At 44.5% G+C, this 26,017-nt stretch overlaps 1 protein-coding gene across 1 annotated transcript in view; it reads right to left on the reverse strand.

Annotated features, from left to right (window-relative positions):
* The window catches only part of LOC309395772 (uncharacterized protein), a gene marked incomplete at its 3' end in the record, with an annotated part of 39,794 nt that extends 13,777 nt beyond the window's left edge, over window positions 1-26,017 (reverse strand). Inside the window, exons 1-3 of the mRNA XM_081960305.1 lie at window positions 25,790-26,017; window positions 24,427-24,462; window positions 22,737-22,772 (exon numbers count right to left, since the gene is read on the reverse strand). Coding sequence (XP_081816431.1) covers window positions 22,737-22,772; window positions 24,427-24,462; window positions 25,790-25,847 — 130 coding nt within the window. The 5' untranslated portion in view covers window positions 25,848-26,017. The remainder of the gene's footprint in view (window positions 1-22,736; window positions 22,773-24,426; window positions 24,463-25,789) is intronic.

Below are 26,017 nucleotides of genomic sequence, written 5' to 3' on the forward strand. Positions count from 1 at the left end.
AAGCGGAGACTTACGGGGTTTTTAACTAGATGTTTTTTAACTGTTTTAGGGGATTCCAGGGTGGGGGGGGAGGGTTAACCAGGCCAGGAGTGGGATTAGTGCCAGGCAAACAGGTGTGGTCGGGAGGGGAGTGAGCGGAGTGGGGGAGGGGAGGGAGAATGATATTCCAATAGAGGGCCTTTTTATTCCAACGATCGTAGGGAGGGGTGGGTGTGAGGATAGATGAAAATCTTGTAGTCGGTTGGGAGACCGTGGCCGCTGGACACGCCCGGTCACTTGCACCAACCCCCGCACTCTAGGTGGTCAGGACCTACAGAGCCAGGGCCTGAGGCTGATGTTATGCAACGCAAGGTCCGTTGTCAATAAGGCCCCCCTCATTAATGATCTGGTCTCGGAGGGGGAGCCGGACCTTGCAGGGATAACGGAGACCTGTTTGGGCCAAGAGGGGGGTTTACCCCTCGTGGAAATGTGCCCACCGGGCTACCGTGCATTCCATCAGCCGCGGGCCCTGGGTAGGGGTGGTGGGGTAGCGGTGATTATACAGGAGGGTCTGGAACCAAGAGAGTTCACTGTGCCACAGATATCTGGGTGTGAGTCTCTTGGCGTGAAGTGGGGCCCAGGGAGACAGCTGGGCTTACTGATTGTATACTTGGCTCCTGGCTATGCATCAGCGGCCCTGCCTGAGCTCCTCGAACTGATCGCAGAGATAGCGGTTGAGACCCCCAAACTTTTGGTCATGGGGGATTTCAACCTGCCGTCGATGGGTGAAGCATCCGAGGTGGCTCAGGAGTTCATGGCTTCCATGACAGCCATGGACCTGTCCCAAATAATTCAGGGTCCCACACATGAGGGAGGCCGCATGCTGGACCTTGTTTTTGTCTCTGGCCAGTGGACGAGTGATCTGGGAATAGGGGATTTAGTTACTACGCCCCTGTCATGGTCAGATCACTCATCTCTCCGGCTTGACTTCCCTGGCGCTACCCCCCACTGCGGGGAGGCGGAACCAGAATGTCCCAGATGGTTCCACCCCAGGTGCCTGATGGAACCGGATGGGTTCCAGACGGAGCTTGGGCCACTTCCTGTAGCCCTGACCCGCTCCCGGATGGAGGACCTGGTGGCCGCATGGAATAGTGCGGCTGCCGGGGCCTTGGACCGGGTTGCGCCTTTGCGGCCTCTCCTGCGGCAACGAACCACCCTGGCCCCTTGGTTTACCGAGGAGCTAAGGGTGATGAAACGCCACAAGAGATGCCTAGAGAGCAGATGGAGATCCTCACGCTCCGAATCTGACCGAACACAGGAAAGAGCCTATTTACGGACCTACCTTGTGGCATTAAGAGTGGCCAAGCATTGACACTGTGCCGCTCTTATTGCGTCCGCAGACAACCGCCCTGCCGCCCTGTTTCGGGTGACCCGCTCCCTCCTGTTACAGAGGCCGCGGGAAGCCCCCTTGCAGGGCAGAGCAGAGGAATTTGGGGAATATCTGCAGGACAAAATCGCTCAAATCCGGAGTGAATGGGTCCCCCTCAATGGTCTAGGGGGGACGTCAGAAGCGAGTCTTGAGGCACCACTCTGGGAGGAGTTTGACTCTGTTGCCGCCGATGATATGGACAGGCTGCGTAGGCGACTGCGAGCCACTACATGTTTACTGGACCCGTGTCCCTCCTGGCTTATACTGGCATCCTGGGAGGTCACACGAGGCTGGGTCCTGGGACTAGTGAACGCTTCATTGAGTGAGGGGTCCTTGCCGGCCGCCTTGAAAGAGGCGGTGGTGAGGCCCTTACTCAAGAAGCCTTCTCTGGACCCAGTCGAGTTAGCTAATTACCGTCCCGTCTCCAACCTTCCCTTTTTAGCGAAGGTTGTAGAGAGTGTGGTGGCACAACAGTTCCCACGTCACCTGGAAGAAATTGACTATCTAGACCCGCGCCAGTCCGGTTTCCGGCCCGGTCACAGCACGGAGACGGCCTTGGTCGCGTTGGTGGATGATCTCTGGAGGGCCAGGGATAGGGGTTGTTCCTCCATCCTGGTCCTATTAGATCTCTCAGCGGCTTTTGATACCATCGACCATGGTATCCTACTGCGCTGCCTGAAGGGGTTGGGGGTGAGGGGCACCGTTTTGCGGTGGTTCTCCTCCTACCTCTCCGACTGGACGCAATGTGTGTTGGCAGGGGAGCAGAGGTCGACCCTGAGGCCGCTCACTTGTGGGGTGCCGCAGGGGTCGGTCCTCTCGCCTCTCCTGTTCAACACATATATGAAGCCGCTGGGTGAGATCATTCATGGTTTTGGGGTCGAGTACCATCTGTACGTGGATGATACTCAGCTGTACATCTCCACCCCGAACCACCCCAACGAGGCCGTCGAAGTGATGTCCCAGTGCTTGGAAGCCGTATGGGTCTGGATGGGAAGCAACAGACTCAAACTCAACCCCTCCAAGACGGAGTGGCTGTGGCTACCTGCACCCCGGTTCAACCAGGGCTCCATCGCTGGCCATCGGGGGCGAGCAACTGGTCCCCGTGGAGCAGGCGTGCAATTTGGGCATCCTCCTGGATGCCCGGCTGTCGATGGATGACCATGTGGCAGCTGTGGCGAGGGGGGCGTTCCACCAGGTTCACCTGGTGCGCCAATTGCGTCCCCTATTGGACCGGGATGCCCTTCGCACAGTCACTCATGTGCTGGTGACGTCCCGTCTGGACTACTGCAACGCTCTCTACATGGGGCTCCCCTTGAGATGCACCCGAAGACTACAGCTGGTCCAGAATGCGGCCGCGCGGGCAATCACTGGGAGTACTAGGTACTCCCATATAACACCTCTCCTGCGCGAGCTGCACTGGCTACCTGTGGTTTTTCGGGTGTGTTTCAAGGTGTTGATTACCATCTTTAAAGCGCTCCATGGCACAGGACCTAGTTACCTGCGGGATCGCATCCTACCCCATACATCCCTGCGATCAATTCGCTCTCACAGGGAGGGACTCCTCCGGGTGCCGTCCACTAAGCAATGCCAGCGGGCGGCACCCAGGAGTAGGGCCTTCTCTGTAATGGGCCCAACCCTCTGGAATGACCTCCCCGCCGATATTAGAATCACCACTGACCTCCGCTCCTTCCGCAAGAAACTCAAGACCCACCTGTTCCAATTAGCTGGCCTGGCCCAACTATAGTTTTATTCTCCAATCCTCCTGGCAGTTATTTTAAATTTCTGGGGTAGATTTTAATGTTTTTTTAATTTTATTATTACTGCATAGATTTTTATGTATGTAATTCGTCTTTACGGGGTTTTGATGTTTTTATGTATATGGTATTTAACTTTTGACTGTACACCGCCCCGAGCCCCTTCGAGGAGAGGGAGCGGTTTATAAATTTGATAAATTGAAATTGAAATTGAATTGAAGTATAAGAGTTTGCGTGTGTGCGCATCTCTGCGGGCAGATACGTGTGGACAAGCTATTAGGGAGTGTGGGAGGGATAACTTGAATGCCTGAATACTGAATGTCTCCTGAAGCTGCCGGCATTGCATCAAACCTAAGAGTGATTTAGAAAGAAAGAAAGGGAGACAGAGACAGAGAAAAGAGAGAGAGAGAGAGAGAGAGAGAGAGAGAGAGAGAGAGAGAGAGAGAGAGAGAGAGAGAGAAGTGAAAGAAAGAGGGAGAGAAAACTCTGCGTTATTATTTTTAATTGTTCCATTATTTATCATGTGTTAATATTTTACACTGTCCCTACACCTAGAGTGATTTTACTGCCTTTCTTTTGCCTAGGGCTATCACATATTTTTCAGGGATTCACATGCGTTCAATGGCTATAGTCCAGAGCATAAATATGTGTGTGTTTATTTTGTACATCAGATTGCTTAAGTCCAGCTTAATATCCTATTCCTGGTATGTGATGGTTTGTATGCATACAGAGAAAGAAGCACTCTTGTGATCTTTGACTTTTAGGCTTGCTATCCAACATCAGCCATAATTACTGTTTTGACCAACATGCAGTTTGTATTACATGAATGGCTATTTTATATGTGAATTTATGGCTGAAATATTTCTGCACCTATATTGGTTCTCACTGTGAGGAAATTTCTCCCAAGTTTTAGGTTGCTTCTTTCTTGTTCCGTTTCCATCCATTGCTCCTTATTTTGCCTTCTGGTGCTTTGGAAAATACATAGTCCCGCCCTTCTGTCTGGCTGCCCCTTAAAAGCCTGTTGCCTATTACACTCTTGGGCAAAGCATGTGAGCCAGTTCCTCTTTTAAGTGGTCCATGAAAATACATCTATAATATGTAGATAAAAGTTGAAAAAAGGTGAACATTTTTACAGAACTATAGATACGTTGAGGCTGGGTGTGACAAGGAATGGCTGGGAGGGGAGGGGCCAGGCAAGGCACCCCTTGACGTGAGTAACATTGAGTTGGCCACGCCCAACCAGTCACATGACCACCAAGCCATGCCCGCCCACTCAAATGACCACCCAGTCACATGATCGAGCCAGGTCCACCCAGTCACGTGATCATCAAGTCATGCCCATCAAACAAGCCACACCCAAAGAACCAGTATTGAAAAAAATTGAAACTCACAACTGGTGCATGCCCCTAAATAAATATGGATCATTGAAACAGCCATTCTCTGCTTGTATTAAGGACAAGGTGATGCATTGCAACTAAGTGATGGATGCAAACTTTTCAATTGCTGGTCTGCTAATTTTGGACTCTTGCCTGGATGTAAGGTAGACATCTGCTATTTAGTGAATGCTATCACAGCCTCTCACCAGATTCTCTGCAGGCTGCCTTGGGCAGGGAGATTTGATTTGGAATAAGAGGTGGATTTGATTTGGAACTAGCCTTTATTTGGAACTAGTTCAGCTTCCACAGGCTGCGTGTGACAAGGAATGACTGGGAGGGGAGGGGCCAGGCAAGGCACCCCTTGACGTGAGTAACATTGAGTTTGTTCGTTTGTTTGTTTTGTTTGTTTTTATTGGATTTATATGCCGCCCTTCTCCCAAAGGACTCAGGGCGGCGTACAACATTAAAAAACACACATCCCAAAAGTTAAAAAGAAATTAAATACACATCCAAAAAAAAAATGAGTTAAAATTAACAGGCCAGGCTGGCTTTCTGGAAAAGCCAACATTTAGGACGTGTCAGAAGGACCAGAGGTCAGGGATTATGCGAAGCTCCGGGGGCAGCTCATTCCAGAGGGAAGGCGCTCCCACAGAGAAGGCTCTCCCCCTGGGGGTCACCAGCCGACACTGTCTGGCCAACGGCACCCTGAGGAGGCCAACTCTGCGGGACTGTACTGGACGGTGGGAGGCTACTGGTGGCAGTAGGTGGTCTCGCAGGTACCGTGGGCCTAAGCCATGGAGCGCTTTAAAGGTCATAATTATACCTTGAATCGCACCCGGAAAACAACCGGCAACCAGTGCAGGCCACCTAAAAGGGGTGTAACATGGGAGCACCTAGGTACCCCCATGATAACCCATGCGGCCGCATTCTGGACCAGCTGAAGCCTCCGGGTGCTCTTCAAGAGCAGCCCATGTAGAGAGCATTGCAGTAGTCCAGACGAGAAAGGACAAGGGCATGAGTGACTGTGCACAGAACATCCCGATCCAGGAAGGGGCGCAACTGACGTACCAGGCGAACCTGGTAAAAGGCCCCCCTGGTTACGGCCGTCAGGTGTTCTTCTAAACTAAGCCGCGTATCCAGAAGGACTCCCAGATTGCGAGCCTTCTCTGAGGGGGCTAAAATTTCTCCCCCTATCACCAAAGATGGAACCAGGTGTACAAATCGGGATGACGGAAACCACAGCCACTCAGTCTTGGAGAGATTGAGCTTGAGCCTGTTCCACCCCATCCAGATCCGCACAGCCTCCAGGCATCGGGACATCACGTCGAGGGCATCGTTTGGGTGGTTTGGGGTAGAGATGAAAAGTTGGGTATCATCAGCATATTGATGATACCGTACCCCAAAACCATGGATGATCTCGCCCAGTGGTTTCATATATATGTTGAACAGGAGGGGTGAGAGAACCGACCCCTGGGGCACCCCACAAGTGACGCGCCTGGGGATCGATCTCTGCCCTCCAGTCAACACAAACTGCGACCGATCCGACAGGTAGGAGGAGAACCACCGTAAAACGGTGCCCCCCACTCCCAACCCCCCGAGTCGTCGCAGTAGGATACCATGGTCGATGGTATCGAAAGCCGCCGAGAGGTCTAATAGGACCAGGACAGAGGAGCAGCCCCTGTCCCGGGCCTGCCAGAGATCATCGACCAATGCAACCAATGCCGTCTCCATGCTGTACCCGGGCCTGAAACCCGACTGGAACGGATCCAGGTAGACAGCTTCATTCAGGTACTGGGGAAGCTGACATGCTACCACACTCTCAACAACCTTTGCTACAAAGCGAAGGTTGGAGACCGGACGATAGTTGGCTAAAGAAGCTGGGTCCAGGGAAGGCTTCGTAAGGAGGGGCCTCAACATCACCTCCTTCAAGGCGGTGGGAAAGAACCCCTCTCTCAATGAAGCATTGGTAATCGCCTGGAGCCAGCCTCGTGTCACCTCCCAGGAAGCCGAAACTAACCAAGAGGGACACAGGTCCAGCATACAAGTGGCAGCACTGAGTCTCCCCATAATCCTGTCCATGCCTTTGGGGGTCACAGGGTCAAACTCATCCCAGATTGTCTCCTCAAGATTCATCCCCGTCAGCTCGCCCGAATCTACCCAGTCAGAGTCCAATCCTGTCCGGATCTGAGCGATTTTATCCTGCAGATACTGAACAAATTCTTCAGCCCTACCCTGCAAGGGGTCTTCCCCAGTTCCTTGGTTAAGTAAGGAGTGGGTCACCCTAAACAGGGTGGCTGGGCGGTTATCTGAGGATGCGATAAGAGTGGAAAAATGTTGACGCTTTGGCGCTTCTATCGCCACTAAGTAGGATTTAATATGAATTCTTACTAGTGTTCAATCAGATTCGGACCAGCTGGCCCTCCAGCCACTCTCTAGCTGTCCCAACCACTCACATGACCACCAAGCCACACCCACAGTCATATGACCACCAAGCAATGCCCACCAAACAAGCCTCACCCAAACAACCGGAATTGAAAAAATTTGAAACTCACAACTGGTGCATGCCCCTAAATAAATATGGATAATTGAAGCAGCCATTCTCTGCTGATATTGAGGTCAAGGTGATGCTTTGCAACTAAGTGATGGATGCAACCTTTTCAATTGCTGGTCTGCTAAGTTTGGACTCCTGCCTGGATATAAGGTGGACATCTGTTATTTAGTGAATAAGACGCTATCACAGCCTCTCACCAGATTTTAAGCAGGCTGCCTTGGGCAGGGAGATTTTATTTGGAATAAGAGGTGTCCAAAGTATCTAACCAAAGCAATCACTTTGAGAGGTGAGAAATACCCAGAAGCAGATCAGCAACTAGCACAGCTGCCACAGCACTGTTTACAAACTGGATTTGAAATGGCTACTAGAAAAAAGGCAAAAGAAGGCTGAAGGAAAAGAAGGCAGAAAAAATAATTATAAAAAGTAATATTTGGAGTGAGAGAACAAATTAATGACAGAGTGGAAATTTTACCAAGCAAATAAGAGGTTCACAGCAAAGAGCTGGAAACAAAATTGGATAACCTGGCTTTACAGTAATGGAGAGAGAAAGAATTCTCCTTGAGATTTAGAGGCTCCGGGAACTGGTTCGGGGGCGTGGCGAGCCTGCCATCTCTACCAGTTATCGACCCGCCTCTGCTTGACTGGAATCAAATGGTGGTAAATTAAATTGATTGGTCATGTTTTGGAAAGGCAGACATCTCTCTATAGAAGGCGTCACAGCTGACAATACATACAGTAGCAGAGCAAAAGCCATGATGTCAAAGAAACAGCCTACAGAGCTCAGAGACAGGATTATTGCAAGGCACAGAACTACCATAAATTTTCTGCTGAAATGAGGCTTCCTAAGAGCACAGTGGCCTCCATAATTCTCAAATGGAAGATGTTTGGCACAATCAGGACTCTTCCAAGACTTGGTCACCCGGTCAAACTGAGCAATCTTGGGAGAAGGGCCTTAGTAAGAGAAGGTAAAGTAGAATAAAATATGAATTAAAATATAAGAATGAAGACGTGGCATAAAAGGGACAGTTAGAAGCTTGCTTAAAGGGACTGGAAAATGTCATCAGCCTCTAACCACAAGATGTTCTAGCCAACGTCCCTATGTCAAAAGTCCCAACCACAAGGTTCAAATAAAGTTCGTTAATGACACGCAGTCCATGCCTATAACAAAAGGAGAAGTAAGACCCCATCTTCTAAGGCTTTTCCACCAAAATAACCAATAAGAAATGAGTTAAGTATTTCCGTGTTGCGCTGCTTTTGAGAATGTATAAGAATGCGTGCTTCGATAATGAAGGTTGTTCAGAAATTGCAAGTTAGTCATGTGCTAACTTTCTGAACCTGGTTGCCAAATAAACTTTTCCTGTATCCTGAGAAATCTAAGCTTGCCATTTTCTGCAACAATTCTGACAACCGTGGGCAGGACTTAGAGCGATATTTCGCTGAGGACAGAACAGACCGACCAGTGCCCCATCGAGGCCATCTCGCCCGTCTTCAGGCATCACGGAGATCTTTCTCTGGAAGGGGGCCGACGACCTCTCTTGGGCATCTGGAGAACACCACCGATCCAAGAATCTGACCAGGATCAGGACAAGTTAATAAAAAAATACGCCGGCTGAGAAAGAAGACGCCTGCAGGCAAATATCAAAAGAATTGTAGACCCACTCAGTTAGGAGTGGAAGAGGGGGCCCGATCTCCCCCCTGAGCCTGGGATAGCGTCCCTTCCAAACGGAATTGGCATATCCTAATGAGGCTCTAGGTTTGTGTGGGAGGTTAATCTGCTGCAGTTCCTTTTTTATATTTATAAACATTTATTTATTTATGTAACAGACATATACAGGTTGTCTTATTAGGAGTAACATTTTCTCCCTCCCCTCCCCCTCCCCCCACCCACCCCCCCATTACCCCACCCTAACCCTCCCTAACCCAACCCCTGACTTCCCAGATAGAGACAGAAGCATAGTTACCAGCAAATCTGAAAAACAAATATCCCAATAATAATATGCATATATCAGAATAAGAACAAGATAATACAAAAAAGACAAAAAAGGAGAAAAACCATCATAACCTCCTTTCCAAAACCATTACTACATATTTATGAAGCATTTCTCAACCAAATCCCATAGACACTTCCTTTGAACCGTACCTTAATTTTACAAAATCAATCCAGGGATACCAATCTATAATATACTTATCGTAAGAATGATCTTTTAGGTATACAGAAATTTTATCCATTTCGGCAAGATTTGCTACCTTAAGTATCCATTCTTCTATAGAGCATAATTCTGCTTTCTTCCAATATTGTGCTATCAGCAGTCTAGCTGCTGTAATCATATACAATATTAATTTAGTTTCAGCAACAGTGCAGTCAGGTACTATGCCCAATAGAAAAAATTGGGGAGCAAATTTAATTTTTCTTTTAAGAATCTTCTTCTGCATTATCCACCATATTTTAATCCATAAAGCCTTAACTTTCTTACAGGACCACCAAATATGAAAATAAGAAGCGTTTGAACAATCACACCTCCAGCACTTAGGATTGTAATTTGGATACATTTTAGACAGCTTAGCTGGATCTAAATGCCATCTATAAAACATCTTGTAAAAATTTTCCCTTAAATTCTGAGCTTGCGTAAACTTCACGTTTCTAATCCAAATCTTCTCCCATGTATCTAGCATTATAGGTTCCTCTATATTCTGTGCCCACTTTACCATACAATCCTTAACTAACTCAGAAGCAGAGTCTCTCTTTATCAAAATATTATATATTCTTTCAATATGAAATTGTCCTTGGTCCCTAATTTGCTCAGTCAACTCATCATACGTATTCTCAATACCTATCCTCATATCTTCCTTAAACCTAAATTGTAACTGTTGATATTGAAACCAAGTCTGAACAATCTTTTTATCTTTTAGTTCATCTATCAACTTTAGCTCCCAATGATTATCTACCCAATCCAACAGTTGGGCATATGTAGTTTCATCGTGCCTCTGTGTTATACTAATATTTTCTATCATATGCCTTGGTATTACCCAGTCAGGAATCTTACATTGCATATTTGGCTGATACTTCTTCCAGACTCTTAACAACACAGACCTGTATATATGCGTTCTAAAAACAAAATCCTGCTTTTTACCATACATTAAATACGCATGCCAACCATAAAGCAGATCATATCCTTCTAGATTAAGAATTCTCTCCTCCGTCATATTTATCCAGTTACTAATTGCTCCCAGGACAGCTGCATCATAATACAACATCAGATTAGGCATTTTCAATCCTCCTCTCTCCCGCACATCTTGTATAATCTTCAACTTAACTCTGGGTTTTTTCCCATCCCATATAAACTTATTTATGTCCCCTTGCCACTCTAACAAGGTAGCCTCTCTTTTAATTATTGGTATCATCTGAAACAAAAATAAGAACCTCGGTAGTATATTCATCTTAACCACAGCTATCCTTCCTAAGAAAGACAGCTTCAGTTTCCTCCACGAGGCCATTTCTTGTTGAACCTTATGCCAAAGCAGCTCATAATTATTTTTATAAAGTTTTGTATTAGAGTTTGTTAAATAAACCCCCAGATATTTAACTTTTTTAACTACTTCAAAACCCAATAACTGCTGGAGTCGTTCAGCTTGAGTACTAGACATATTCTTAAGCAACATTTTTGTCTTAGAATAATTCACCTTAAACCCCGAAACCGCCCCATAATCCAGAATCTCATGTAATAACGGTTCAATAGATTGTATAGGTTTCGAGATAGTAAGAACTAGGTCATCAGCAAAAGCTCTCAATTTATATTCATGATGCCTAATCCGAACACCTTGAATCTCTGTAGATTGACATATCCTATTCAACAATATTTCCAATACTAATACAAATATAAGTGGAGATAGGGGACATCCTTGTCTAGTTCCTTTCTCTATTTTACAATCTGTAGTTAAAGTATTATTTATTATCAACCGAGCTGTCTGTTCTTGATATATAGCTCTAATAGCTTGTAAAAAATACCTACCCATACCCATCTTCTTCAATACCTCAATCAAAAATTGCCAGTGTACTTGATCAAAAGCTTTTTCAGCATCCAAAAATATCAAAGCCGCTGGGTATTGGCTATTCTTTTCTAAATATTCCATAAGGTCCAGTACATATCTTACATTATACTTCATAGATCTACCTGATATAAATCCAGTCTGGTCTGGATGAATAATTTGCTGTAGTATCGGCATTAATCTATTAGCCAATACCTTTGCAAATATCTTATAATCTACATTAAGTAAAGAAATAGGTCTATAATTCTTTGGTTGTGATCCCTCCTGACCTTCTTTAGGTATCAGAGAAATAAAAGCTGTTTTCCAAGATGGGGGAATCTTTCCGTTGACCATCACTTCCATAAAAAGTTTTTTAAGAGGTTCCACTATCTCTGCCATTAAGGTCTTGTAGTAAACAGCTGTAAGACCATCCGTCCCAGGCGCCTTCCCAGTCTTCAATTGAGTAATAGCCTCCCTTATCTCCTCAGTTGTTATTGGCTGGTCTAACCCTTCCTTCTGTTCTAATGTAAGTTGTGGAACTTTAACCCGTCCTAAATAATTAACTATACCAGATAATATAATCTTATCCTTAGCATATAACTTAGAATAAAAATCTACGAACACCCTCTGAATATCTTTTTGTAGATAAACCATTTTACCCTTATCCTCAACCTTATCTATGATATTTTGAGTTCTCCTTTTCCGTAGATGATAAGCTAGCCACCTCCCAGGCTTATTGGCATTACAGAATGTATTATGCTTAAGGTATCTCAACTGTATTGTAGTCCGTTCTGCCACTAGCATGTTCAGCTGCCCTTTCAACAATTTAATAGTAGTATAAATTGACCTATCTTGAGGGCTTGATATCAGCAATTTCTCTTTGATCTTAATCTCCTTCTCCAATTCTTTCAATTTAGCTTCTCTATCCCTTTTAATCTTATTATTCAAATAGATCAATATGCCCCTCATATAAGCCTTACTAGCGTCCCAAACCATCTCTGTTGAGGTGCCTTTATCCATGTTAAGCACAAAAAATTCTTTCAATTGTTTCTTACACTCCAACACATTCACATCATATTTAAATAATCCCTCATTAAGCCTCCAAGATCTTCGTTGAGTCATCAAGTCCTGTATCTCCATCATCACCGGGCTGTGATCTGAAATAGTTCTCGGGAAAATCTTAACATCTTTAATCCTAGAAAGCAAATCATTTGATATTAACATAAAATCAATTCTAGAAAAAGACTGATGTCTGTCCGAGAAAAACGTATAGTCTCTTTCCTTCTCATTGCGGAGCCTCCAGACATCCATTAATTCCAATTCATCCTTCAGATCAAAAAAAGCTGAAGGCAACCGCCCTCTACAAGTTGAGGTTGAAGCTCCAGATCTATCCATCTGTGTGTCTATAACCCCATTCCAATCCCCCATAAAAACAAATGATTTGTAGTCCAAGTCCGATATTCTCCTCTGCAAATCCTTAAAGTATTTCATCTGCTGTTGATTAGGGGCATAAATCCCAACAAGTAATATTTTCTGATCCAGTACCATAAGTTCCACTAAAATATATCTCCCTTGCAGATCTGCTTCCAATAAATTAGCTGACAAGCTTTTATTAACATACAGCACCAAACCATTCTTTTTTTCAGGAGCTGAGGCTACAAAACATTGTCCCAATTTCCAATTGTCCAAAAAATTTTGATCACTAGACTTAATATGCGTCTCCTGAAGGCAAATTACATCATTTTTATGCTGTTTCAAATAATAGAAAACCTTTCTTCTTTTTTGTGGGGAATTAAGTCCATTAACATTCCAGGTCAGCAGCCTGACCATCGTCAAGCTTAGTTTGAAGCTTCTGAAGCATAGCCCTCATATCAGTAGGAAATCTCTTAGGCCTTGCTCCTCCCACGGCTTCTGATTGTGTAGGTACATCAACAGAGATACTCGAAGTTTGCTGTATAGTCTTCTCCATTTTCTTTGCCGTTGCTCTGGTAATTCTCTGTTCTTTAAATTCCAATCCCAAGCCTTCTGCTTCTTCCAGTCTCTCCACAAGCTGTTTATCAACTGACGCAAGCGCCGAGGCTGCTATCTCTATTGGCTCCTGCTGAACAGGCTGGGTCTTTTCCGATTCCAATCCTGGCTCGCCAGCATTCAGAACCTTGGAATAAAAGTCTCTGGCCTTCTGAGTAGAATCCAATCGATATCTTTTCCCAGAGTAAATCAAAGTAACGCCAATTGGCAACTCCCATCTAAATTGCAGGTTACGTTTCTTCAGCTCATCCGTCAAAAATTTAAACTCTTTGCGCAGCCTAAGCATTTTCAATGGTATTTCTTTCAAAACTTTCACCTCCTGATCTCGCACAGTACATCTCTGATGATATGCAGCCTGTACAATCTCATTACGCAGGTATCTCCTTTCCAGATGAACCACCACATCTCTTGGCAAATTTCGCTGTCTTGCGTACCAGGAGTTAACTCTGTAGGCTTTCTCAATCTGTTGGAGAATCTCTTTTGGATCCACTTGTAGAAGGGGGGCAAAAGCCTCCGCGCAAATCACCCTCAAATCTTCTCCTTTCCCGCTGTCTTTATCCTCTGGCAAACCCCTTACCCGCAAAACAGCCTCTAACTGCTTGTACTGGAATAGCAACTGCTCAAGCTCAATTCTATCCGCCCTCTCTTCCAATTTGTCTGCCCGGTATTCCAATTTTCCAACATCCTTCTGAGTCTCTTTAACCACATCATCCAGGAATTCCAAATTTACAGCCAGTCCAGACAGGGCAGAAACAACATCGTTTCTAATATCTTGATTAGCCCGAGCTGCCTGATCCCTCATCTCTTCCATAGTTTGGTTCATTTGATCCATTTGGTCCTGTTGGCTTCTCATTTGTTGTTTCAAATCCAACATATTTTTCTCCATATTACCAAACTTAATGTTCAAAGTATCCAATATTTCTTTATTGGTAATTGCTGCAGGTGGTGGATTTTGGGATTGAGATTGAGGTTGTGCCAACAAGGACAGCTGAGATTGTTGTAAAGGAGAGGAGGTGCCCTTAGGCTTGGTACCTCTCTGTACAGCCATAACTTGCCAAGGCGCCAAGCAAGTCCAAAAAAAAAAAAAAAAGGAAAATCCTCTTTTCTTTTCAATTCCAACCACCAGATGGCACTGTTGTATAAGGTTTCAGTAAGAGTCAATTAAGGAGAACAAGCAGAGAAAGAAAAGCAGCCATTTTAAAAGGAAAAAGTTCTCCGTTTTTTCCCCCCAAAGTGAAAGTCTTTGTTATAAAGCTGTAGAATAATAAGAGAAAGCAGAAAAAAAAAAAAACTTGCAGCCACCGCTTCAGTCTCAGTCTGTCCGTTACAATTCAGCACCAATCAACAATGTAAATGGAGACGTGCCTTCCAGAGCTTGCCCTGCAAAGCAGGGGGATCCAGCTGTTGGAGCTTCCTCTCGGGCTACCTGGGGAGCACCACTTCTACCTCCTTCCTGGAGGGTCCAAACGGGCTCAACCCAGCCCGAAAAAGCTCTCCTCCGCCTCTTTGCTCGAAGCAGAGGATTTTCGCCCCTGGAAATCGGCGAAACAATCAGCTGTAGATCGGACGCTCTAGAGGGAGCGTCCTTTGCCCTGGTGGCATCCGCCGGAAGTCCAATCTGCTGCAGTTCCTGTTGGTGATCGTGAACTCTGGGACCGCAGGTCAGCAGAAAATGTGTAAGAAATAGAACATGGGAGGGGGGAGCGTTCCTCGAACGCCTCTCCAGTGCATGTTGAAAAACTTCAAGAGAGCTTTTAGTGGAGATTATGGAGATCCCAAACCCAACCCTGGGGAGCTAAAAAGATTCTGTGAGAACGAATGGCCAACCTTTAATGTAGGATGGAAACCTGAAGGCACTTTAATCCAGACATCATTTCAAAGGTACATCAGATCATAACCGATGCTAAAACTGGTCACCCAGATCAATATCAGTATATTGATCAGTGGCAGATAGCAGTGCAACAAAATCCTGACTGGCTCTGTAAATGTAAAAAGGAAGCCGTAAAGGTTTGTGTGGCCCGAATAAAAGGAAATGGCAAAAGTAAGGTCAAAATGAATCACCCTGAGAAAAAGCCTCTCCTCCAAACTGTGCCCGATGAAGAAGAAGCCCCCCTTCCATATGCCCCTCTCTATCACCCAAGGCAGCCTTCGAATGCCGGTGGTGGAATTAACCAAGGGGCAGTAGGACAAAATGACCAGGGAGAAAGGCAAAAATTGGAAAGTCCGTCTAGTGGACCCCCTTCTCCTATAACCCAAAGAAATTCCCCCGTTGCTGCCCGAACCAGAAGTCAGCTCCTAGCTCCGCTGCGCCAAATGGTTCAAATGGTTATAGATGGACAGGGACAAGTACAGATCCAGGCTTTGTTTCAATACATCCCGTTTACCACCACAGTCCTATTGAATTGGAAACAACATTATGGACCGCTGTCCGCTAAGCTGCAAGAAGTCATTGACTTGTTTAGGGTCATTATCAGAACCCAAAATCCAACATGGCAGGATTTTGAGCAATTAATGACTACTCTCCTTAATGGAGAAGAGAAAGGTTGAGTGGTGCCATTGGAAAAATCTTGAAACCCGCAGATGGAGGAAGCCTTCAAGCCGCACTAAATTTACGGTTTCCATGGCAAGATCCACAGTGGGACCCCTATAGAGAAATGCCCCCCCTCCGGGATTATCAGGCACTAATTCTTCAAGGCTTAGAACAAGCTGCAAAACCTCCAGTAATGTCCAAACCCTCTCTCGTGATCCAAAAATCAGACAAAAGTTCCGAAGCCTTTTTCCAAAGGCTGCTCGATGCGTATAAAACCTATACCCCAATTAACCCCCTGGATCCCGAAAATGTCATATGCTAGCGATGGCTTTCATATCCCAGAGTGCCCTGGACATTAAACGAAAGCTCCAGAGGCAAGAAGGAGCCTTAGGGATGAATATAAGCCAATTAATGGAAATCGCTCCCAAAGTCTTTGTGAACAGAAAAGAAGTAGAAGAGAAAAAGAAGGACGCTAGAATGCAATGCAAAGCCGAATTGCTGGCAGTTGCATTGTCAAATAAATCCCAGATCCAGAGCAGAGGTCGATGTAATTGGTGCAAGGGAGAAGACCACTGGATATTAGAGTACCCAAAAGGCTAGAAGCTGGGATAAGGGGGCAAGGAAGAGGACAGAATAAAAGAATGGAACTTAGTTGATTGAATCGTAAGGTCAAAATTTACGATCCCCCGGGAGGAAGAAGTGGAAGAGGGATGAAGACCCGTGGACTCCCGGGCAGAGGCCGAAGACTGCTCCAAAGCAAGGCGGAAGATTTGATTTTGATTTGATTTTATTAGATTTATAAAACTGCTCCCTCTCCCCAAAGGGACTCGGGGCGGTGTACAATCAAAAATTAAAACATCACAGACATATACATTACATAGACATGTATGGAAGCTATAAGCTTGGCCGCAATAGACAAAAGGTCTGAAGACTGAAGGGGACCAGGGTTTAGTCCAGCCCCCCCTGAACCCCTGGTCTGAATGAAGATAGGGAGTAATAATGTAACCTTTTTGGTAGACATAGGGGCATCAAGATCAGTAATTACAAAACCCTTGGCTCCCATTTCCAATAATGTACTAAACATCCAAGGGGTTGATGGTCAGATAAACAGACGCCCTCTGTTGAAGCCTTTAAATTGTTCCCTGAATGGAAGAGATATAGAACATCAGTTCCTATACATGCCTGAATGCCCAGTTCCGCTGTTGGGTCGTGATATCCTATGCAAAATGGGAGCTAGACTGGCCTTTGAGAAAGACAAAATGGTCCTAACAATGAAGCACCCCCCAGATGAGATATGGAGAGTGACGATAATTCAAGATGACCAGATCCCCGATACCTGGCAGGAATTTAAAGTACCTAAACTATGGGCAGAAGATAACCCCCCAGACCATGCATCTCAGCATGCACCTATAATTATACAAGTGAAACCTCTAGCTGTGCCTGTCCTCCTCAGACAGAAAAGTTATCCCCGCTCTGTTACGCAGGCAATTTAGAACCACATTGTCAAATATTTGGAAGCTGGCTTTCTGAAAACAATACAGTCTCCCTGGAATACCCGAATTTTACCCATACCAAAAGTTGATGGCTCTTAAAGGCCCATGCAGGAATTGAGAATTGTGAACCTCTCCACGGTCACAGTCCACACCATTGTCCCCAACCCCTATACTCTTTTGAGTCTGATTCTGGCCTCAGCTACTTGGTTTTCAGTGATAGATTTAAAAGATGCCTTCTTCACCATCTCAATACACAGGGACAGCCAAAAACTGTTTGCGTTCGAATGGGAGGATCCCGTAACAGGTCGTAAGAGGCAGTACGCTTGAACTAGACTTCCCCAAGGATTTAAAAATTCACCTACCCTTTTTGGTGAAGCCTTGGCCTCAGACCTAGAAAATTTCCAGCCTTGTGAAGATGGAGATGCGCTACTCCAATACGTAGACGATATCTTAGTGATAGGACAGATGAAGGAGACTTGTTGGAAAAATACCAACCAATTACTTCCTCTGTTAATGGATAAGGGATATCATGCCTCAAGAAAAAAGGCACATTTAGTAAAAACCCAAGTCAAATACTTTGGTCTGTAAGATGTACTCCACGAAAAGGACTTAAATTTTCCCCTTTTGAAATGATGTTTGGACGGCTACCGGTAAGAAGTTCTAATTTGAAAAATCACATAGTGGACCTGGGACAGCTGGGGGCCTCATGGGTGAATCAAATGGTGGGAGAATTAAATAAGCAAATACAAAAAATCCAACAATATTGTGTCTCCCTTACCCCACCATTTTTAACAAATTCCAGTCATAATATTCATGTGGGGGACAGGGTGTGGGTAAAACACTGGAAGGGGGAGAACTTAAAACCTATATGGAAGGGCCCGTATACTGTAGTTATGTGTTCTCCACTTGCAGTAAAAGTTTTAGAATCCAAGTCTTGGATTCATTGGACCCGCATCAAACCAGCCGCCAAAGAATACTGGGAGGCTGACTCGGACGAATCCCGTCCCTTAGTAATACGCTTAAAGAAACGCCTCTTATAAGCTTCCCTACCGGCAACAGGTAGCTCTTATGGGGCAGAAGAAGCCCTACTGAAACCACAAATCTGAAGCTGTTTTCTCGACGTATGGCTGAAGAATTGAAGGAAGGAAAACAACGTTCCAACTTATCAGTTGCAAGATGAATTAGAGAAATTGAGCACCTGTCAGGATATGTTGGTGCAAGCTTTTATATCTGTAGCCACTATATCCTTTACTTTTGTAAGCTTGATTATCCTTATTATAATTTGTTGTGTGTTTCTAGCAAATAAGATTTGGTCTTGTGGAGAGCCAGAAGCCGATGCTGTAACCCTCCAAACCATATATAATCCTTACCCTCTCCCTGATGTGGTGAATCTATAGGCAAAAGGGAACTGTGTAAAAGGAAATCTTGTGTAAGAGATAATTATGAGTTGTTTGTGGCTTTGGCTGTTGTTGGCAAAAGGCATGCTAAGCGATAACTTCCAGACTATTATCTCCCCATGTTGCGAAAATACCCAAGTAACACCCTTAGCTCTTGAAAGATCCGAGGATGTCAAAAATTCCAGAAATCAAGATAAAAACCTGTTACAGCATGGGGAACTGGTCCGCTCCCATCAGCGGCGCATTATTTATGCTTGGGGATGAAACCACAAGCCGATTCCAACACTTCCAGCCAACTATTTGACAAACCCTGTAAGACAAAGGGCAAAGCCTAGGGAAAACAGACCCCTGCAACAGTTAAGACAAGGGGACTATATGTTAAGAGTTAAGACAAAGCTTAATCAATGAGTTTGACCCTGCCCTGGGTCAGAAATGTTGGTTGTGTTTGTCTGCTGGACCCTCATCTTATCATGGGGTGCCAGTTGAGTCAGATTTGTGGGAAAAGACCAGAGCTACGATAGTCTTTGACAAGGGAGGTAGATGGGGAACCAAAACGGCAGAAGCCCAGCTACATGGCGATCTGTCTGACGCGCTTAAAAGACTGGGGATGAGCCGTCTCCCCATCGTTGGGCCCATAGCAGTTGGTGTAGAAATTATAGGGTCACCCTCCTTGTGCATCAAATGATATCAGGAACCTGGCATTCCTGTGGGGTCACTGTCAGAGGAACAATGCCCATCTGAAATGTACCTTGCCCCCAGGAAAACCCTTGTAGACGTGAAATTGACTTGCAGCATGTCTCCTTCTGCTCACAAGCTCTTCCAACAGAAAGTCACTTTCTCGCTCCCACCTCCACTCGTTTTTAACCGATGGGAGGGGAATCTGACTACTGGAAGGTGCCCAAGGCCATTCCAACCACTCCGACTTCCTGTTTGGCTTTCAATACAATCCACTATGGGAGTTTCTGTTTATTTTTCCCCTGGAAACACCAGTTCTCAATATCTCTTTGAAGGACCAGTCCTCAGGAATAAGCTAATGGACCCTAATCAAGAAGTTCCATTACAGCCCCTTACTGATATGTTCCTAGCAGGAACCTTACAAGTCTGGACTAATGAAAGGAACCTCCGAGCCCATGCTTTCTCCATGAACCGGCGTATGTGTAGGAGACAATGGAGTTTTCTTTCTCTGCAGGAGAAATGCCTATCTGTGCTTGCCCACCAATTGGACTGGCACATGTACCCTAGTACACCTCCTCCCCAAAATGGGGGTAATAAGTGGGGAACAGGCCCTCCCTGTATCCCTCATGGAACATGTCCAGAAAAGAGTGCCGCTCCTAATTCCACTATTAGAAATCCTGGGAATAGGGACAGCAGTAGGAATGGGTGTAGCTGGAATGACCCATTCCATTACACAGTTCAGGCAACTGTCAGAAGAATTCCAAGAATGCCTGAACCAAATTGCTGGCACCTTGGTCCAGGACCAGATAAATTCCTTGGCAGCCGTAATGTTACAGAACCGGCGGGCCATAGATCTTTTAACTGCTGAAAAGGGTGGACTATGTGTATTCCTAGAAGAAGATTGTTGCTTCTATATGAATAGATCAGGAGCAGTTTGGGGGGTGGTCCAAGAACTACGAGATCAAGCTGCCTCTATTGGTCAAACAATACAAGGAACAGATGTGTGGTTCTCTTGGCTACCAGAAACAGGTTGGATCAAGCAAATGCTATTTCTTTTATTATGTGGAATCGCAAGTTTAGCCTTCCTCCCTTGCATAATACCCTTGCTTAAACAACTCGTTATGAGGTCTGTAAAAGAAATATGGGCTGAAAAGGAGTTAATGTTAATGGAAAGCCTAATCCCACATACCTTCAAGGAAGATGATATTCAAATTGCACTCTTAGAAGTAGAGGAAGTGATTTTGGAAGATAAGCCCTAAGATGTGTATTGCTTGTATCGTTGTTTTTTTGCTATTCTGTATTCTACATGCTTATATTGTTAATCTAAGAGGCTAGACTCGGTTGTGGGTATTAATAGAGTCTAGAAGGGGAGGATAAAGTAGAATAAAATATAAATTAAAAGATAAGAATGAAGATGTGGCATAAAAGGGACAGTTAGAAGCTTGCTTAAAGGGACAGGAAAATGTCATCAGCCTCTAACCACAAGATGTTCTAGCCAACGTCCCTATGTCAAAACCACAAGGTCCAATTAAAGTTCGTTAATGACACGTAGTCCATACCAGTAACAAAAAGGAGAAGTGAGACCCTCATCTTCTTATAAGGCTTTTCCCCCAAAATAACCAATAAGAAATGAATTAAGTATTTCCGTGTTGCGCTGCTTTTGAGAATGTATAAGAATGCGTGCTTCGATAATGAAGGTTGTTCAGAAATTGCAAGTTAGCCATGTGCTAACTTTCTGAACCTGGTTGCCAAATAAACTTTTCCTGTATCGTGAGAAGTCTAAGCTTCATAGACACTGAAACTTGACTCCACCCATAGAAGCTTCAGGCATCTTGTCTTTGTCTCCGTGACACTCAGACAAATCTCTTGCTACATTTTACTCTGGGCTTGGAACAAAGGACTTTATTGCTCTATTGCCAGGAGCTGAATCCAGAAAAGGTTCCTATCTGCTTGGACTCCCTGCCTCGTAACCTCTCTTGGCGGTTTTCCTCCCTAATTGTTTCCTCTCTGTACTGACATTGTTATCTCTTTGCTTATTACAATGCCACCCAAAAGACCACCCCCGGGGAAGCCGGGCTTTGCTGTCTCCGCCCCAACATCTTCAGCGTCCAGCCCCAGTGGACAACAGACCTTAACTTCTTTGCTTCAGCCCAAGCCTTCTGAGGTGGACTTTCAGCAGATGTTCCAACAACTCTTAAAGGGGCAGGAGGATTTAAAAAACCAACTAAAGGAGATGAATGAGCAGCTTAGAGAGAACCAAGACCGGGTGATTAAAAACTCACAGAGACTGGATCTTTTGGAGGAGGGGACGGCTGAGATGAGGGGGGAGGTGAGGGGAGTGCAGAAAGGGAACCAAGAGCTTGAGAACCACCAGATAAAAATGGAATTTGAAAGAATGTCCTTTTTCCTTAGGTTTCAAAATGTGATTGAGGCGGATGATGAAGATTTAAGGGACATTATGACAAACCTATTGGCTGAATACATCAAAAAAGACAAACAACAGATGGGGTGGGACATGGACCTGGTTTATAGAGTAAACTCAGCATATGCTAGAACACATAATGTTCCAAGGGAGGTACAGATTAAATTCCTTAGAAAGACCACAAGAGATGAGATTCTGAGTGCACAAAGGGGGCAAGCACTAAAATACCAGGATAGAGAAATAGCCATTCTGAAACAGACCCCTAAGAAAGTGAGAGATAAAAGAAAAAACTATTCGCTATTAGCGAAGAAATTATCCCAGAAAGGGGTGTGGTTTAGATGCCTGATGCCTGAAGGTATGCTAATATTCTGGGAGGACACAAGAGATAGAATCAACACAATCACAGAGGCTCAGGCCTTTATGGAAAAAAATAAAGTCCACCTAGATAAACCTGATGACACCACACCAGACACACAGGACACGGGAGGGGCCGGAGCTCTGCTGGTGGGGGGAGAAAGGGCAACATCGAGAAAACTCAGATCACAAAAATGAACAAGAAAATCTGTTTGATGTAAAATAATTGAAATTATTTGAAGATAAAAGTTTATATGCTGACAAAATACCATTAATTAGTACTAATCTAATGTATTAATAAATGAAAAGTATGAGCATGGGGAGAGGGGCCACCTCCTGCATATTGTAACTGCCAAAATTTGTAACCTGTTCCACCACCCCTTTCCTTGTTTATTTTTTTAAAAAACCAATAAAATTTTGTTTAAAAAAAATGTTTAGGTACAAAATCATATTCAACCTAAAAGTATAAGAGACATGAAGAATATATGTTCTTCATGTGTTCCATGACCCCAGATACTTAACAGCTGCCTGAAACCCTGATTGAACTGCAGCATTTTTAAAGCTTTCTTAAATTGCAAGGAGAATGCAAATCTTATTTCTGTTGGAAGAGCAGAAGAGCACAAGAAGAACACACCAGATTAAACCATAAGATCCCAAGTAGTTAGAGGAGTAATATTAAATTGAATGCCAAATTAAAAGCTTGGCTATAAAAGCATACGTACCTTCTTCTTCCTCCTCACCATGGTGTTCCTCTAAATCTGAAAAATAACAGAATTGTATTTTTACATCCGGCCTAAAGCCATCATTTCCAATGCGTTACTAAGACTATGCAAGGAGCATGTCCCTAAATAAATATGGATAATTGAAGCAGCCAGGAATCCAGACCAGCTCGCCCAGAGGCACCCGCTAAAGAGTGGGAGCGCCCTCAGGCACCCTGGTCTAGGGTGCACATCGATTTTGCTGGCCCCGTTCATGGCCAAACATTCCTCATAATTGTGGATGCATATTCGAAATGGTTAGAGGTAGCCCTGATGACCTCTACCATGGCAGAGGCGGTCATCAAGGTGCTACAGAGACTTTTCTCCACGCACGGCCTGCCCGATGTCTTGGTCTCAGACAATGGGCCCCAATTCACGGCCATGCAATTCGAGACCTATCTAGCAAGTCAGGGAATCAGACATGCCCTGGTCACGCCATTCCATCCGGCTTCCAATGGTCAGGTGGAGAGAATGGTGCGATCGACTAGAGGCCATCGCCAGAATGGGCCCGGGAGATTGGCAAACACGGGTTGATCACTATTTGCTAATCCAACATATCACGCCAAGTGCCACCACCAGGAGAAGCCCCTCTGAGCTTCTCATGGGTCGCCAACTAAGGTCCCACTTAGACCGGCTACACCCAAACTACTCTGCCACATCGCCCCCATACTCCACAAGCAAGATTCGAAACTTTAGCGTAGGGGATTCAGTACACGCCCACAACTACGCTGGGGAGACTCTGTGGATTTCTGCTATGGTGATAGGCATCACCGGGCCTCGCTCTTATTTATTAGAGCTAGAGGATTGGAGGAGGCATGTTGACCAACTCCGTGGTCACCTCTCCCACTCCATTCTTAGAACACCAGATGAAAATCTGGAACAAATCAGCCAAGGCCCTACCCAAAAGGAGCAAATGCTCATTCCTTCCACAGCCAGCTCAAACCCGCGGGGGCCGGAAAACTTATCTGAGTTTCTTGCAGGCCCACAGAGAGCTCCAAGCGAGCAAATCCAGGGAACTCCAGCCACGGACTGGGATAAGTTCCAGCAGGTTCCACAGAGCAGAGCTGGAGAGCAGACAGGTCTGTCAGACCTGCCTGAAGAACTGGTTCCAAATGAACTGCGCAGGTCGGGTAGACGGAAACAAAGACCCCCCTACCTCAAAGACTATGTGACTAATAGGAACTTCCCTTCGGGGAGAGGGGGCGGTCTATAAATTCAATAAATTCAATAAATTCAATCCCAACCAAGAGAGGAGGGGTGTTAGATATCAACACTAGCTACCAGAGTTTCCACTCTGGTCCTCTGTTCCGGCGGAAACAGAGGTTTAATCTGATTGGCTAAGAGGTCTGACAGCTCCCTATAAAAGGGTTGCTGTCAGACCGAACAGTCGCTGGATTGTACATACTTGTCTGTCTGAATAAAGAGCTGTTGTTGCGTTAAGCCGGTGTCTGCCTTCTCATTGCCCGATCTAACAGAATAGTAGCATTTTTAAAGCTTTCTTAGATTGCAAGGAAAATGCAAATCTTATTTCTGTTGGAACAGCAGAAGAGCACAAGAAGAACACAGCAGACTAAACTGTAAGGTCCCAATTAGTTAAAGAAGTAACATTAAATTGTATGCCAAATTAAATGCTTGGCTAGAAAAGCATACGTACCTTCTCCTTTCTCCTCACCATGGTGTTCCTCTGAATCTGGAAAATGACAGAATTGCATTTTTACATCCAGCCTAAAGCCATCATTTCCAATGCGTTACTAAGACTATGCAAGGAGCATGCCCCTAAATAAATATGGATAATTGAAGCAGCCATTCTCTGCTTATATTGAGGATAAGGTGATGCATTGCACCTAAGTGATGGATGAAACCTTTTCAATTGCTGGTAGATTTTTTTAAAAAACCATGATGTTATGCAAGCTATTCTTAGAGTATGAAATAAATACATTTTAGGTTCTTCCAGCACAAGAAGCATTTTGTAGGCAAGCAATAAGTAAGCATATTTATTGTGCTTACACAATAAGCACAATAATTTGTGATGTATTAGAATTTTTTTCAAAGGGATTGTAAAATAAAATTGAGAGAAGATTTGATAACAAAACATACCAGTGATTTTCTTATGTACAATTATTAGAAAGTTTGAAGTGGATAAAAGATGATATCATTTTGAACAAAGTGAAATTAAATTTGAAATATTTATATTTACTAATAATGAACGTGTAATTAAAATCTATAAGCATTGACAAAAATAGGAGGCAAAAGAAGAACAAGTGAAAGAATGGATGATCAAATGGGCTGAAAAATTGGCTACAATATACAAATAGATCAGTGGGGAAATATGTGGTTGAAATTCACTATTGAGATAACTAAATAAATGTTTTTGATCAGAGAAAAGACAATATCTTTCTGGTTGACTAGAAACTTCTGATTGTATTAAATGGGGGGAAATGCACATGCTTTGAATAATCGGATAATAGAAAAAAATATAACTTTTTTGCAAGATAATTGTAATTATGTTCACTACAAAGGAAATTGGAAACATCTTTCTATTCTATTGGCACCTTCCTTCCTTCCTTCCTTCCTTCCTTCCTTCCTTCCTTCCTTCCTCCTCCCCTTCCTCTCTTCCTTCCATCCTCCCTAACTCACTCTGCCTCTCCACCCTCCTCCCTCTATAACTCTACATCAATCATTGTAACTTACAAATACAAACATACAATAATATGGTACAAAAATACAAAATCAGATGATTAGGTACAAAATCATATTCAACCTAAAAGTATAAGAGACATGAAGAATATATGTTCTTCATGTATTCCATGACCCCAGATACTTAACAGCTGCTGGATGGAAAAGCAGCATTGCTAAAGCTTTCTTAAATTGCAAGGAGAATGCAAATCTTATTTCTGTTGGAACAGCAGAAGAGCACAAGAAGAACACACCAGATAAAACCGTAAGTCCCAATTAATTAAAGGAGTAATATTAAATTGCCTGCCAAATTAAAAGCTTGGCTATAACAGCATACATACGTTCACCTTTCTCCTCACCATGGTGTTTCTTCGAATCTGGAAAACAACAGAATTGCATTTTTACATCCGGCCTAAAGCCATCATTTCCAATGCGTTACTAAGACTCTGCAACGAGCATGCCCCTAAATAAATATGGATAATTGAAACAGCCATTCTCTACGTGAAGTGAGGACAAGGTGATGCATTGCAGCTAAGTGATGGATGCAACCTTTTCAATTGCTGGTCTAC

This window comes from Natrix helvetica (assembly GCF_964273705.1).
Source record: "Natrix helvetica genome assembly, chromosome: 7".
Lineage (NCBI taxonomy): Eukaryota > Metazoa > Chordata > Lepidosauria > Squamata > Natricidae > Natrix > Natrix helvetica.